General features: G+C 49.8%; 1 protein-coding gene across 4 annotated transcripts in view; it reads left to right on the top strand.

The window, feature by feature from the left end:
• The window catches only part of CCDC180 (coiled-coil domain containing 180), a 50,563-nt gene extending 38,198 nt beyond the window's left edge, over positions 1 to 12,365 (top strand). For 2 of the 4 annotated variants that reach the window (XM_045195132.2, XM_045195131.2), the window contains 9 exons: positions 634 to 711; positions 3,371 to 3,437; positions 4,226 to 4,367; positions 6,887 to 7,047; positions 7,628 to 7,765; positions 8,261 to 8,372; positions 9,983 to 10,088; positions 10,811 to 10,946; positions 11,885 to 12,365. In XM_045195132.2, coding sequence (XP_045051067.2) covers positions 634 to 711; positions 3,371 to 3,437; positions 4,226 to 4,367; positions 6,887 to 7,047; positions 7,628 to 7,765; positions 8,261 to 8,372; positions 9,983 to 10,088; positions 10,811 to 10,946; positions 11,885 to 12,016 — 1,072 coding nt within the window. In that variant the 3' untranslated portion in view covers positions 12,017 to 12,365. Of the gene's footprint in view, positions 1 to 600; positions 712 to 3,370; positions 3,438 to 4,225; positions 4,368 to 6,886; positions 7,048 to 7,627; positions 7,766 to 8,260; positions 8,373 to 9,982; positions 10,089 to 10,810; positions 10,947 to 11,884 lie in introns of all 4 variants that reach the window. The other 2 variants (XM_045195130.2, XM_045195133.2) reach the window with 2 other exon arrangements.
• The last annotated feature ends 660 nt before the right edge of the window (positions 12,366 to 13,025 follow it).

The raw sequence follows: 13,025 nt of genomic DNA, 5'->3' as shown, positions 1-13,025 counted from the left end.
GAGCTGGCCCCACAGCAGGTCGCTGCAGGTCGTGGGGTCAGGCTTCTGTGTTCATATGTGGTCTAGCCATTGTCTATTTGTGTATTCAGTCTCAGAGGCTGCAAAACGAAATCCATGTTGCTAGGGCTGCCAGACTAAAATTCAGGATGCCCAGTTAAATGTGAATTAAATATACTAATATTTTTAGCATAAGTATGTACCAAATATGCCATGAGACATACTTACATTAAAACAAATTACTTGTTGCCGATACAAAATTCAAGTTTCACTGGGCACATTGTATTTGTATTTGAAAATCTGGCAACCCTACGTGTGGCTCAACCTGTTTTTTTTTTGGGGGGGGGGGTGCTCACCAGAGGGTAGCAAGGATACAAACTTTTAGGCCTGAGCCCTGCCCCCCCGTGCCCCCTTCTCCGTGGCCCTGGGTGGGTTTAGCAGCAGAGGTTCATCCCCCCAGTACGGTTGTCTCCAGAACTGATGAGGAGCAGGGAGGTGTCTCAAAGGATTCAGCCCCAAACGGGGAATCAGGTTGCCCGCAGGCAGGTCTCCCAACTCAGGTGGGACTCCCTCAGGCTCAGACATGCCTGTGTCTGTCCCCAGCCTCCAGAGCACTGACCCACCTTTGTCCCACAGCAACACACGGTTCGCCAAACCCAACAAAATGGACAGAAAGTACCAGGTGTTCTGGGACAAGCCACCTCCTCAGGCCGAGTAAGTGACTGTGCCTGTTCCTTTAACTCCATTTTAACCTGCCGTCTGGGGCACTAAACCTGATTCGGTTGAGGGGCAAATAAGGAGGGGGTCAGAGCCAGTGGGGTTGGTGAAAGGGGGAGTGCATCTTATAGTCTGAAAAATACGGTAACCATCACCACAGGGCAAAAAATGGACCGTTCAGTCACCACCAAGGCCTTCCCCCTGATGCTCCTTATAGCCACATCCACGCCCCCCACCCCCGTCCCTAGCCCTGAGCAGCAACTACTCTGTTTCCATCCCTACAATGTTGTCACTTTGGGAATGCCATATAAATGTTCTCAAACAGTAAGTGACCTTTCGGAGTGGCTTTTTGCAGTCACCACAGTGCTCTTGAGGCTCCTCTGAGAAAATTCACTCAAGTTGTTGTGGGTGTCAGTGGTTCATTCTTCCGTGGGACTCAGTGGGATGGATGATGTCCGTGGTGTGGAGGCACGACAGCTCTTCAGCAATTAAAACAATCGCTGAAGGCTACACAGAAAAAAATAAGTTGAGAATTGCTTGAATCTCTGAAAGGGGGGAGACTCCCCTGGTGTAACACAGTGGTTAATTGCTCAGAAAATAGAATCAGACCCACCATGCTTTTACCCCGGAAGTTGGGACCCGGCCGAGTGCCTTCTCCCCAACTTCAGTCTTCCCCTCGGCACAGTGGGTGGGAGAGAACCCTCCTCTTGGAGCTGTGGAGAAGACCCAGGGAGTTCCTGAGTGTCGCACACAGGCCTCCCTTTAGAAATACAGGACCACCACACTGAGAAGCAAGCACTAGAGGAAATCACAATGAAAAAGACGGAAAATTTTGGCAAATAAATTTTGAAATTCCTGTGGGTTAAAATGCAGTTAAGTGTTATCAATAATAGCCGCCAGCCAAGACACCATGACGGTAAACAAGGAGAACAAAGAAAAAGATGTTTAAAAATTGGGCCCCTCTGGCCCCACCCCAGCAAATTGCTAGGGAAACCTTGAGCACTTAGCAGGGTAAGAGAATTTGACGAGACCACTCCCAAAGGAGGAAATAAACTCAGGAACAAACACGGGGAGAAAACACGCTCCCTGGAATGCAAAGAAGTGAAAGTTCACTCCGTATTTGCCTGAGATGAACCAGTATGGATAGAATTCAGTGGACGTGCCCGGTTTATCTGGGGAGAGTGGGGGTGGTCCCTCCCGGGCACCGCAGGTGGGAGGTGTTCCAGAAAAAATTATTCTGACGATTTTATCCCGGACTATTGCTTGAGGTGTCGAGACTGTCGCATTAGGGGAGAGACAGGGCTCAACTCTGAATATAACAAGGATGGCGGGGAGGGAGAGCCCATGTGCAGAGTGAGGGGGGTCAGTGGATGGAAAATTCAAGAGTATTGGGGTTCTTGCTTAACCTACTTAACAGGATTCTTGCTGATGGCAGGCCAGGGTGATCAAGGGTAGGGGGCTGTCTCTCGGCTGACTTAGCAGGATTCTTGCTGAAACAGAACCCGGCAGACCAACAACCATGCCCACGGGTGAGCCCTAGTTGAAGAGAGCTCGGAAGGGCTGAGCCCGACTGAAGTTTGATCAAGGACAGAGTCTTTGTCAGTCCCTCTTCTGGTTCAAGGGAAGTTGAGCAGCCTGGGAAATACACATGCACCTAATTCCAAACCCATTTTAAAAGCAGCAAAAGGAAATGCAATAACACGTTGGCACTCATTTTTCCGTCTTGTTTTTACGTATATTTTCAGTTTAACTTAATGATGATGAAAGAATTATAAAACGAAGGATTATGTGACCTATATACATATATTTCAGGAACTGGCCAACAATGCCGTGTTTATGACAGTCACTGTGACGTTTTGTAGAAATCATGAAAACGTTGTGTCCTGCGGCTCTACGCAGCTCTACCACACCTGTCCCTCCCTTCCCTCTATTGAGACGGCTGGTGTAACTGGACAGGAGTGTCCACGGGATCTGGGCAAATTTGTCTAGTCAAGCCCTGGTGTGTTCACAGCCACCTAAAGGCCAGAGGTATTAGAAGGACAATGTTTGGTCCTACAAGAAGTCCTGCTCATTTGATTAATATTTATAAGAAAGCATTATTTCTTCTTTCAGCCAATACGGAGGCACGGGTAGGGCTGGGCACTGGGGCTGGGGGTTCCATGGTGAAGAAAAATAGACACACAATCCAAAACTTCCATCTGCTGCAAGAGATGGAGGTTAATCAGCTAGTCGCATAAATCAATCCCAAATCCCTCTCTGAGGAGTGCCGTAGGGTCGAGGGCCACTCTGGGAGCTTTGGAATGAGGCAGTTGGAAATTGCCGCCGAGCCGGGATTGGGGGAAGAGCAGGAACAGGTGAGACCGAGAGGAAATTAGCAGTGCTCTCAGGAGAAGAATCAGTCTGTACAAAGGTCCCGGGGCAGCAGTGCGTAATTAAAAGGGGGCCAAAAGAAAGCAGAGACCCTTGGAAGGGGCCAAAGCCAGCTTGTCACACGCAAGAGGCGTTGAACTTGACAAAAGTATTAGGTGGGCATGTGCTTGGGCATCACGTGAATGTCCGACTCCAGTCCTCAGAAGGTTCTGTCCTTTGGTTTTGTCCGTATTGTTTGGTGTGACTAGGCCAGGCCTCTCAGGGCTCCGTCTCGTGTGTGTTGCAGGGACTTTAAAGGGGTCATCCTGACCCTCCTCTGGGAGAGCAGCGAACACCTGGTGAATGTCATGGAGGTGAGAGCTGCAGCCCAAGCCCTCTGCCTGCCCCTCCGCCAGCCACTGGCCAGTGTCCCCTGAGGCCTCTGCCTCCTGCCTTCCACGGAGAATGGTCCTGCGGGTGAAACTGAGGAAAAAGGATTCCCCTCTTGGCCCCCATGGCCATGGCTACCCAGCTAAACCTCATTCATTCCTTTATCCATTTATTCAGCCACCAAACATTTCGTGGATACTACCTGTATGTCAGATACTGCACGTGCCCAGAGGAACAAGCCCATCTCTGTCCCTGAGGCCAGCGCCCAGCTGGAGGGTGACAGGCATGGCAGCACCGTGGGGAGGCAGGTGGGACGGTGCGAGCAGGCCCCTGGGGAGTCCTCCAGTATGAGCTGCTCAGTACCCTGTTCCAGCACATGCCACACAGGGATGTCTACGCATTTTTCTGCCTGCCTCCCACTGAGCTGCAAATCCTTTAGAACAGGAGCTTCAGATCATTCATACTAGTGGCCCCAGCCTAGTAACCAGCTTGGCACTTCATAGTAAGTTCTCAATCTGGTCATTGAAAGGAGGTTCCTTTTTGGTATTGAAGGATAAATAGAATTTTGCCATTCACTCACGTGTGCCTTTCAAAGCCCTGGGACACCGGCAGTGGTGAAAAGGACTGACAAGCAGGAAGAGGGTCACCAGTTTAGGAGACAGCAGGAGAGAAGGCCAGGAAGTCTTGAGGGCAGGGTGGAGGATGCCAGGAGCCTGGACCAGAATCCCACAGTGAACGTCCTTGCCCAGACTCTGTCAACCCTCTCTCACAGGAGTTCAACCGCAAAGAGAAGCGCTCCATCACCAGGCCTGACTGCATGTGCGACACCTTCGAACAGTGTGTGGAGAACATCAGCAAGAAGATGCTGGAGTACCAGGCACAGATGGACGAGTACCACAACTCCTGCCTCATCGGTGGGTGCTGGCAGCCGGGGGCAGGCCCCAGGTGTGGCACAGGCCCACTGACTGAGCTAGACCTGGGCCTTACGGCCTGGATGTTACCCTTCAGACCTAAAGGTCGCCAGGTGAAGCAGAGGAGCCTCTTAATGAAAAGTCGACATCTTAGAATTGGGAGAAAACCTTGATCAGATTTAACTGGGGGAAGTGACAATGGCCCCTCCAAAAGGTCTCTTTTGCATGAGAAATATGGCGATTTGTATTACTAAAACTGTTTTGTTCATTGCACAGGTATCTTTGACAGCTTTACTGAGATAGTCACATACATGGAATTCACTCACTTGAAGTGAACAATTCAGTGGGTTCGGTACCTTCACAGAGCTGTGCGACCATCCCACTGTCGGGTTTAGAACACCCTGTGCCCCCACCACTTCCCCAGCCCTACGTAACCATGAATCTACTTTCTGCTTCTCTAGAGCTGCCTGGTCTGGACTTCTGCGTGAATGGAATCATTTAGCATGTGGTGTTCTGTCACTGGGCTCTCTCCTTTTGCGTAGTTCTTAATGGTTCATCCGTGTTGTACCGTGTATCTGAACTTCATTCCTTCTCATGGCTGACTCATACTCCATTGTCTGCGTGTACCTCATTTTGTTCATTCATTCATTGCTGAACACTTGACTATTTCAAATGCTGTGAATACTGCTGCTAAAAACATTCACGTACACATTTTTGTGTGGGCACGTGTTAATTTCTCCGGGGTGTGTAACTGGGAATGGAATTGCTGTGTCGGTGGTAACTGTGCTGCCTGCTGTACGCCTGGCTTCTGCTGGGGTGATGAACTGGATAGACACAGCCTCCTGGAGAACAGGGGCCTGAAAACAGGCAGGTAGGATACATCTTGCCATTGACATTCATTATTATGACATTAAAAGAGTTGCAGAAACTTGACCCTTGCCCCGCTTTTGTCCATTTCTCCACGTTCCTCTTCACCTGTGTCCACAGCCGTGTGTGTCTCGTGCCGTGGTAAGTCCTAATTGTTCCTCCTGTAAGTCAGGGAGCCTGAGGGCCCATTGTCGGCCTGCCGTGTTGGTGCAGGGGCAGCGTGGACAGAAGAGGGAGAGGATGAGGGGGCAGTCAGACCTGGGGTCCAGACCCAGCGCTGCCATCTTCCCGCTGGATGACCTTGACCAAGTCACCTCACCTCTGTGGGCCTCAGTTTCCTTGTCTGTAAACTGGAAAGGAAGACAAAACCCACTAGGCAAGGCTTTTCTGAGGACTAAACCGCTCGCACAGACCTGCCTTGTACAGGGCGAGCAGCCCGCCACGGCTGGTGTTACTGTGACTGTGCAGTGACTGGAATTGGAACTACAGACAGCGTCTTGTTCCTCTAGCTTGGTATTTCCCCAGGTGAATTAGAGTTAGGAGAGGAAATTGGAAAAATGAGCAAGGAGCAAGAGACTATTAAAATGACCAAGTATATATGAAAGAGAACCAAACAGAACTCCTATATTGGAAAAACAAATATTTGAAATTTAAAAATTATAAATGGCTTGGCCTGGCTGGTGTGCTCAGGTGGTTGGAGCATCGTCCTGTGCACCAAAAGGCTGCAGGTTCTATTCCCGGGCAGGGCGCACACCTGGTTGGGGGTTTGGTCCCTGGTCCGGCACATATGGGAGGCGACCGATGGCTGTTTCTCTCACATCGATGTTTCTCTCTCTGTCTCTGTCTCTCCCCCTTCCTCTCTCTCTAGAATCAATAAATATATCCTTGGATGAGGATTTTAAAAAATTATAAATGGCTTTACAACCAGATTATTCACTGGTGAAGGTGAAATCCATAAACTACAAGGTAGATCCACAGAAAATATCCAAAATGCAACGCAGCAAAACAGATGAAGGTTGGGAAGAAAGGTGAAGAGACCTGGAGGGAAGAGCAGGTCTAACATGCAGCTAGTTAGCGTCAGCCCAAAGGGGGAGGGGAGACTAGAGTCGAGGCAATATTCCACAAGATAATGGGCGAGACAACGGCTTAAAGGCACGATGTATTTTAAATGAACTGAGCCCTGGCCCAGTGACTCAGTTGGCTGGACCGCAGTCCTGTACACCAAAAAGAAAAAAGAAAAAAAGAAAAAAAAGTGATTGCAGGTTTGATTCCCGGTCAGGGCACGCACCTAGGTTGAGGGCTGCATCTCTGGTCGAGGCGCCTGTGGCAGGCAGCTGATCGATGTTTGTCTCACATTGATGTTTCTCTCTCTCTCTCTCTTTCCGAAATCAGCAAACATACCCGAGGGTGAGGATTTAAAGCGCTGAAATGTCCTACAGAGTATAGAAGAGAAGTCCTTTGAACTTGTTTAAGTCAGTATTTTCTATGCTAGTTTGACCACAGGACCCCTTTTGATGAAATAGCTATTACCACATTGAACACCAAGTGTTTCTTTTTCTCTTTCTCATTCGGAAACCGTTTTGGGCCTTTGTTGGAGAGATCACCACAGCAGTTTGGCTCTGCTTGATCCTCTCCCCCAACCCCAATGTCTACAGAATTACGAGCCCAGATGAGGAGATTTGAGGAGCTGTTGCCCCAGGTGTGTTGGCTGGTGATGGAAAATTTCAAGGAGCAAAACTGGAAAAAATTTTGCACCTCCACCAAAGAGATCCGGGAACACTTCTGGGATCGTCAGAAGCAACTGGAGAAAAAGAAGGTGGGGGTCCTAGGATCAGTCCTTCCTCCCCAGGCCCAGGGGCCCTGGGAGTTCAGAAATGGGTGCAGGGCATAGAAAGAGCTGAGTCCCAGGGAGGGCAATGGACTAGGCTTGGGAGTGTTGGATGGGGACTAAGGGACACAAGGCAGTGGAGAAATGGGAGTGGAGCCAACAGCTTCTTCATAGGAGTCACTCAGTAAAAGCCTTGTTGGGCTTATAGGGGCGGGGGGGGGGGGGTCAGTTGGGTTCTGTGTGGCCATTGTCACTGAGATCAACAGTGATTGTCTGCCTGGTCCTTGCAGCTGTGGGATGTGGATGCTGTTTATTTCCTTGGACCAAAGCCCTGATTATGCTGGACAGATGCTCAGCCCACCCTCGCCCTGCCCTCAGAGTCGGCTGCAGCCACACCCCTCTCTTGCCTTCTCTGCCCCCTATGGCTCGTCCCCCACACGGGTCCGAGCACACGTCAGTCTGGCCATTGCTGCGATTTGCAGAGGACAGAGGCCAGTGACTTTTTCGTCTTGGCTTCAAGACAGTGTGGTCAAAATTCCTGCTGACTTCTGGATTTTTTTGATTGAAGGATAAAAATGCCCAGAGTCTCCATCTTAATCTTGGACACCCCGCCCATTTCCAAGAAATGGAGTCTCTATGTCTGGTGGAAGACAAAAGGCAGGAAGATTTGGACACCATGAGTACGGCAACCAGGGACAAGCTGGAGGTCAGTGGTGCCGTTGACTCCCCAGTCCAGGGCTGAGGGCTGCAGAGCCCCCAAGGGACTCCCCCAGCTGACAGCCCACCATCACCAGCACTGAGTGCAGCTTTGTACCAGCACTCTGGCCAGATCGGGGGATGAAAGCAGGCAGGTTTTATAGGTGGAGATGGCCATTGTTGGCTGTCTTAACTTGCGTTTTTTGATTTCTAAATTAATTAATTACAAAATGACTAATGAGAACTTTTTTCCAAGATCCATGTCTAGTTGCATTTCTTCTTTTGTGAGTTGTCCCTTGGCCATTTCTGAATCATTTCCTCTCTTCAAGCCAAGTCACCTGTTGGGAGAGGCCTCCTGGCTAAGGACCAGGTGCCAGTTCACTTGTATACGGCGGGCACACAGCTCTGGCCCTGCGCTACTCGCTGGCTCCCCAAGTCCTCTCTCAGCCTCTTTCAGAGGCAAGTTCCTTTGCCGCCAGCACCGTGCTCCCCCTGTTTCCCCCAGGAATGTGCCAGGAAGTGCGGCCGGTTATTCATAGCCAGCTTGGCCACCTTCACCGAGAAGTTCCTGCTGCAGCTGGATGAAGTGGTCACCATCGATGACGTCCAGGTTGCAAGTAAGGGGCACCGACGCCTGGTGTCCTGGCCCCGGGGGTTGGCAAGGCATAGGCTGATGGGCCTGGGGCGGGGGGAGGGGATCTGCTCCCCGCCAATTCCACCAGAATGAAAACAGATTCTCCCCTGAAGGGGCTGATGCATTTTTGTTTGTTTTCATTAAAAGTAACTTTTTTTAAATTAAAAAAGCAAATCCCAAATGGGCCAAAGATTACATGTTAAAAATGAATATTTTTATCATTTTGGGGCAGGGACAGTTTTCCTAAGTATGAGATGACAGCCAGAAACCATAACGGAAATGGCTGGCACTTCTCTGCAGCCAGAACAAAAATAAGGAAAAATGTCAAAGGATGAAAAGACAAATCACAAATCAGAAAAATATTCCTAACATCCTAAAGGTCAGGGAAAGGCCTAACATCCCTGTGGTACAAAAAACTCCACCAGGTCAAATTTGTAAAGAGAGACCAAAGACAAACGTGCAGCCTAAAAGAGAAGTCATTCCCATGGCCAGGAAGTGCAAAAGAGGCTTGACTTGATCGATGATGAAAAATGCAAATGTGGACATTATTAGGATATCGGTTTTCCCCAACAGCCTCGCAAGGCTTTCAAGTTTAGCGGCAACCAACCCTGGTGAGAATGTGAGGAAGCCCAAGGCCACAGAGACCCTTGGAGAAGTGCGACATTGATGCCACTCTCTTAGAGAACGCTCGTCGCTACCCGTCCAAATTCTTAATGTGCACACCTTTGACCTTGCAGTTTTTACCTTAGGGATTTATCCACCAGAAGTAGTTGCATGATTTTTCAAGGATATAGTTTAAAACATATTCATCCCAGCATTAAAATCACAACGAATTGGAAACAATGCTCATATCTAGGTATCGGGGGTGGATGGATAAATTATGGCTGAAACGTGCAATGAATACTGTTCAGCTATTAAAGTGGGTTTAGTGGGCCTGTGTGTGCTCACGTGGGAAGGCGGCAAGGAATACTGTTATGTGGAAACACAAGTTGACAGTACTTATGTATGGTACCGTGAAAAAACCCACACACAAAAACACGCATGCTCACATATATGCAAATGAATCTGTGTGAAAGAGATGGAGAGAGATGGAGAGGATGAGAGGCAGTGCCTGGGAGATGGGTACCAGACTGCTGAGAATGACCACCGCTGGTGGCTGGGGCCATGAGAGACTTACCAAACCTTTTCTCTTTCCAGGTTAGGTGATGGTTCAAGTTTTTATGCTGCGCATATTACTTTTATAGCTATAGAAAGACTCAAGTCATATTTTAAATGTTATCCATTTATCACTAACCCATTAAGTAATTAAAATATATTATTTTTACTCAAATTTTTTCTTACAAAGACAATAAGTATTTATTACAGTAAAATGAGAAATTCAGCATGAATTACAAGGAAAGTTAAAACTACAGCCTGCATATCTGGTGCATTCCGTTGGCTTTTCTGTGGGAGGGGCTCTGCCTCCCATAGGAGATTCCACGTGGGGAGGAGGGAGTGAGCCCTCATTTCTCTAAACGTAATGTCAGGCGGTGGGCCCCTTGGTCTCAGGCTGTGGGTGAGGCCACAGTCAGCAACCTGTTTCTTGCCTGCCAGGGATGGAGCCCCCAAAACAGAAAACATCAATCCTCATACGGAGGAAACTCGCCGGGCTCTCTCTGGAAGAAGAGAGTGAGAAGCCCCTGATTGAACGGGGGAGCAGGTGAGAGCAAAGAACAGGAGCAATACCACAAATGGCTGTATTTGCTGGGGGCGGTGCAGTGGAAAAACAGACCTGGTACCCTGGGAAAAGCAGCCCCCTTACACAGTATCATGAAGAGAAAGTTAAATGAGGTCTGAGTGCCCGGCACGTACTGAGAACTCAGTGGCTGGTGGGCCCCGCACAGGGGCCACAAAGAAAAGGCGGCCTGTCCGAGTGTGAGACACGTTCCTGGGTTGCTGATGGCACTATGAACGTGTGACAAGAGCCATCAGAGCACTTGTCCCTGGGTCCCAAGAATGTGACTCTGGAAGAAGTAAGGCCGTGATCTGCCCAGCTGCATTCCTAGCAGTGGCTCTTACAGCACAGTAGAAACAGTGGACCGGGAACCAGAGACCGCGCCTGGCTGGCCGACGGGTGAGGAAACTAAGGCCCAGAAATAGGGAAGAACTAGAGGTGTGGCATTCCCCTTCCCCACACAGAACCCAGGACTGTCTGTTCGCATGGATTTAAACAGTAGGAAAATACAAAAAAGAACTTGAAGAAATGCTTTTTCTTTTAATTAAGACAGTTAAAGAAATGCTAACCTCATAAAGACAAATAAATTTTACTGTGACACCCAGCAAAAAAAAAAAGAAATGCTAACCTTTTCCACCAGGGTTAGTGGGTGCTCTGTGGATGGGGAAGCCAAGCCTGCGGGGCTGTGACAGGCGTGTTTGTTCCAGGAAGTGGCCTGGAATCAAACCCACTGAAGTCACCATCCAAAACAAGATTCTGCTCCGGAAAACGGCATCGATCACCACCACCAAGACAACCCTGGGCCACCTGGCCACCGTGGAAGCCCGAGATGCTGTCTACCTGGTGAGCGGAGAGATGGGTCAGGATAGGCATGTTGGAGAGAGTGCAGAGCAGCTCAGTTTGGCTGGCTGGGGAAGGAGAGAGCTTCCCATCACACATGCCTGACATCTGGCCACGGAGCAGATGACACAGGTCAGGGTGCCCCAGAGCACAGTGTCAACCCTCAGGACAGTAGACGTTCCCATACACAAGGACAAGAGCTGCTGGTTAGGTCCGGTCCCAGTGGTGGCGTGGGTCTGATGGCGTGGGCCCCGGTGCTGCTGTGGGAGCCCAGCAGAGGGACACCCTGCACAGGCAGGGGGGCTGTGGAAAGGATGGCTTCCCAGAGGAACAGTGAGTCAAAGCAAGGGGACGGGGTTAGTCAGAGGCATGGAGGCCCTGGCAGCGGTGGGTGGACTAGTTGACAGTTTCTGTTCTCAATGTGAGTGTCACACTGAGTCCTTGTAACAAGCCCACGAGGAAGGTAGAGTTGTCCTTATGTTACCGATGAAGACGCTGAGACTTAAAGCAAGTGCCCCCGGTAGGCCACTACAGAATGGCAGAGGTAGGGTGGGAAGCCAAGTGCCTCTTAGACACCCGTGGGGCCTGTGTGAAGAAGAGGCTATACCCAGCTGCCACCTACGGGGCCTGTCAGCTCTACAGATGTGTGGACCTTTGGTCCAGAGAGAAACCTTTTTCTGCCCGGAGGTAGGCTGACCCTGGTATTGGTAAGGCTCAGTCTGAGTCTCAGTTTCCCCATCTATAAAACAAGGAAAACAATCACACCTGCCTGATGGTTGTTGAGCAAATATATAAGAAATGACTTCTGAAATCTTGCCAGTGCCTGGGGGTGGAGGGGTGGGTGGGTTAAGAGGTGCCTGCCGTCAGGTTATAGTGTTCTCTAGTGCACGGAATCCAGGAGTCCCTCCTTACGTAGCCTCCTCCTGCTGCCTTGCTCCTAGAAATATCTAGCATTGTTTGAAGAGGAGTTGAAGAAGATCCAGGATGACAACTCGGCGCAGATGAAGGAGGCTCGGCGCTGGAAGGACAGCTGGAAGAGCTCTGTGCACACCATCCGCAGCCTGTACTCGTGACGCCCTCAACTCACCCCAAATAAAGGCTCCTTTTGTGTGGACGCCTTCTCTATCTCTCCCTCTGTCTCTCTGTCCATCCACCCACCCATCCGCCCTTCCCTGCTCTCGCCCAGCACTGTAGCTTCAGGACCGGGCACATCATCAGACAGCAGTTCCAATGAGGAAGACCGAGGTGGAAGGAGGAGCCCCACGTGGTTCACAAGGATGGGGGTAACAGGAATACATCACTTAAAACAGAAGTACTTCAAAGGAAGTAACTTCCAAAAGTCATGCGTGGTGCTTCCTGTTGGAAAATGAAATAATTAGATCTTCTGGAAAAGGGTCTATTTTACAAGTAACAAAATGTGGGTTATAAGTGCAACCATGCACCGATTCCTAGAACCAACAAAAAAATTCTCCCAGTGCCAATTGGGTATTTGCCTGGCAACTTGCCTGACCAAATGATAGTGTTTTGGAAAAAAATCTTCTAGGCCTCCTTCATTCTCCCAGGGGCCTCTGTAATCCCATGAGACTCAGATCGTTCTCCCCGGAATCCTCCACCCTGCCGTCTTCCTCCTCGACGTTCTCCTCTTCCATTGCTATGTGGCCCCGCCGCGCCAGGTCTCACTTGTCAGCAGCTTTCCAAGTCCTCAGACAGGCTGCTCACGTTCCTTCCTCGAGGTCACACACCCCTGTTTCTTTTACGTAGTTGCCATTTTGACTGCAGTCATTCACATTTTCACGTGCTTTCTCTCTTGCAGTGACTCATGAGGCAGGCTCCTGTACGTCTCACCAACTAGTGTGGTCTCTTCCCACTGCCTTTGCCTTTCCTCACTCCAGCACCTAGTGCAGTGTAAAGTACCAGCTGGCTGATAACTATTACAGAATCAGTCATCTCGTTGTTGGTTGCTTTGCTTAAAGTGTTAGTTACTGAGTCCTTAACCAGCTAACAACTCAGTATCTGCATCCTTGGAATCAGCCAAATACCTGGGCCTTGTCCAAGGCTGAGCTGTGTAGATGGCCCCCAAAG

The sequence above is a fragment of the Desmodus rotundus genome, chromosome 1 (assembly GCF_022682495.2).
Source record: "Desmodus rotundus isolate HL8 chromosome 1, HLdesRot8A.1, whole genome shotgun sequence".
In the NCBI taxonomy this organism is placed as follows: Eukaryota; Metazoa; Chordata; class Mammalia; order Chiroptera; family Phyllostomidae; genus Desmodus; species Desmodus rotundus.
This window is presented reverse-complemented; position numbering and strand designations above follow the sequence as displayed.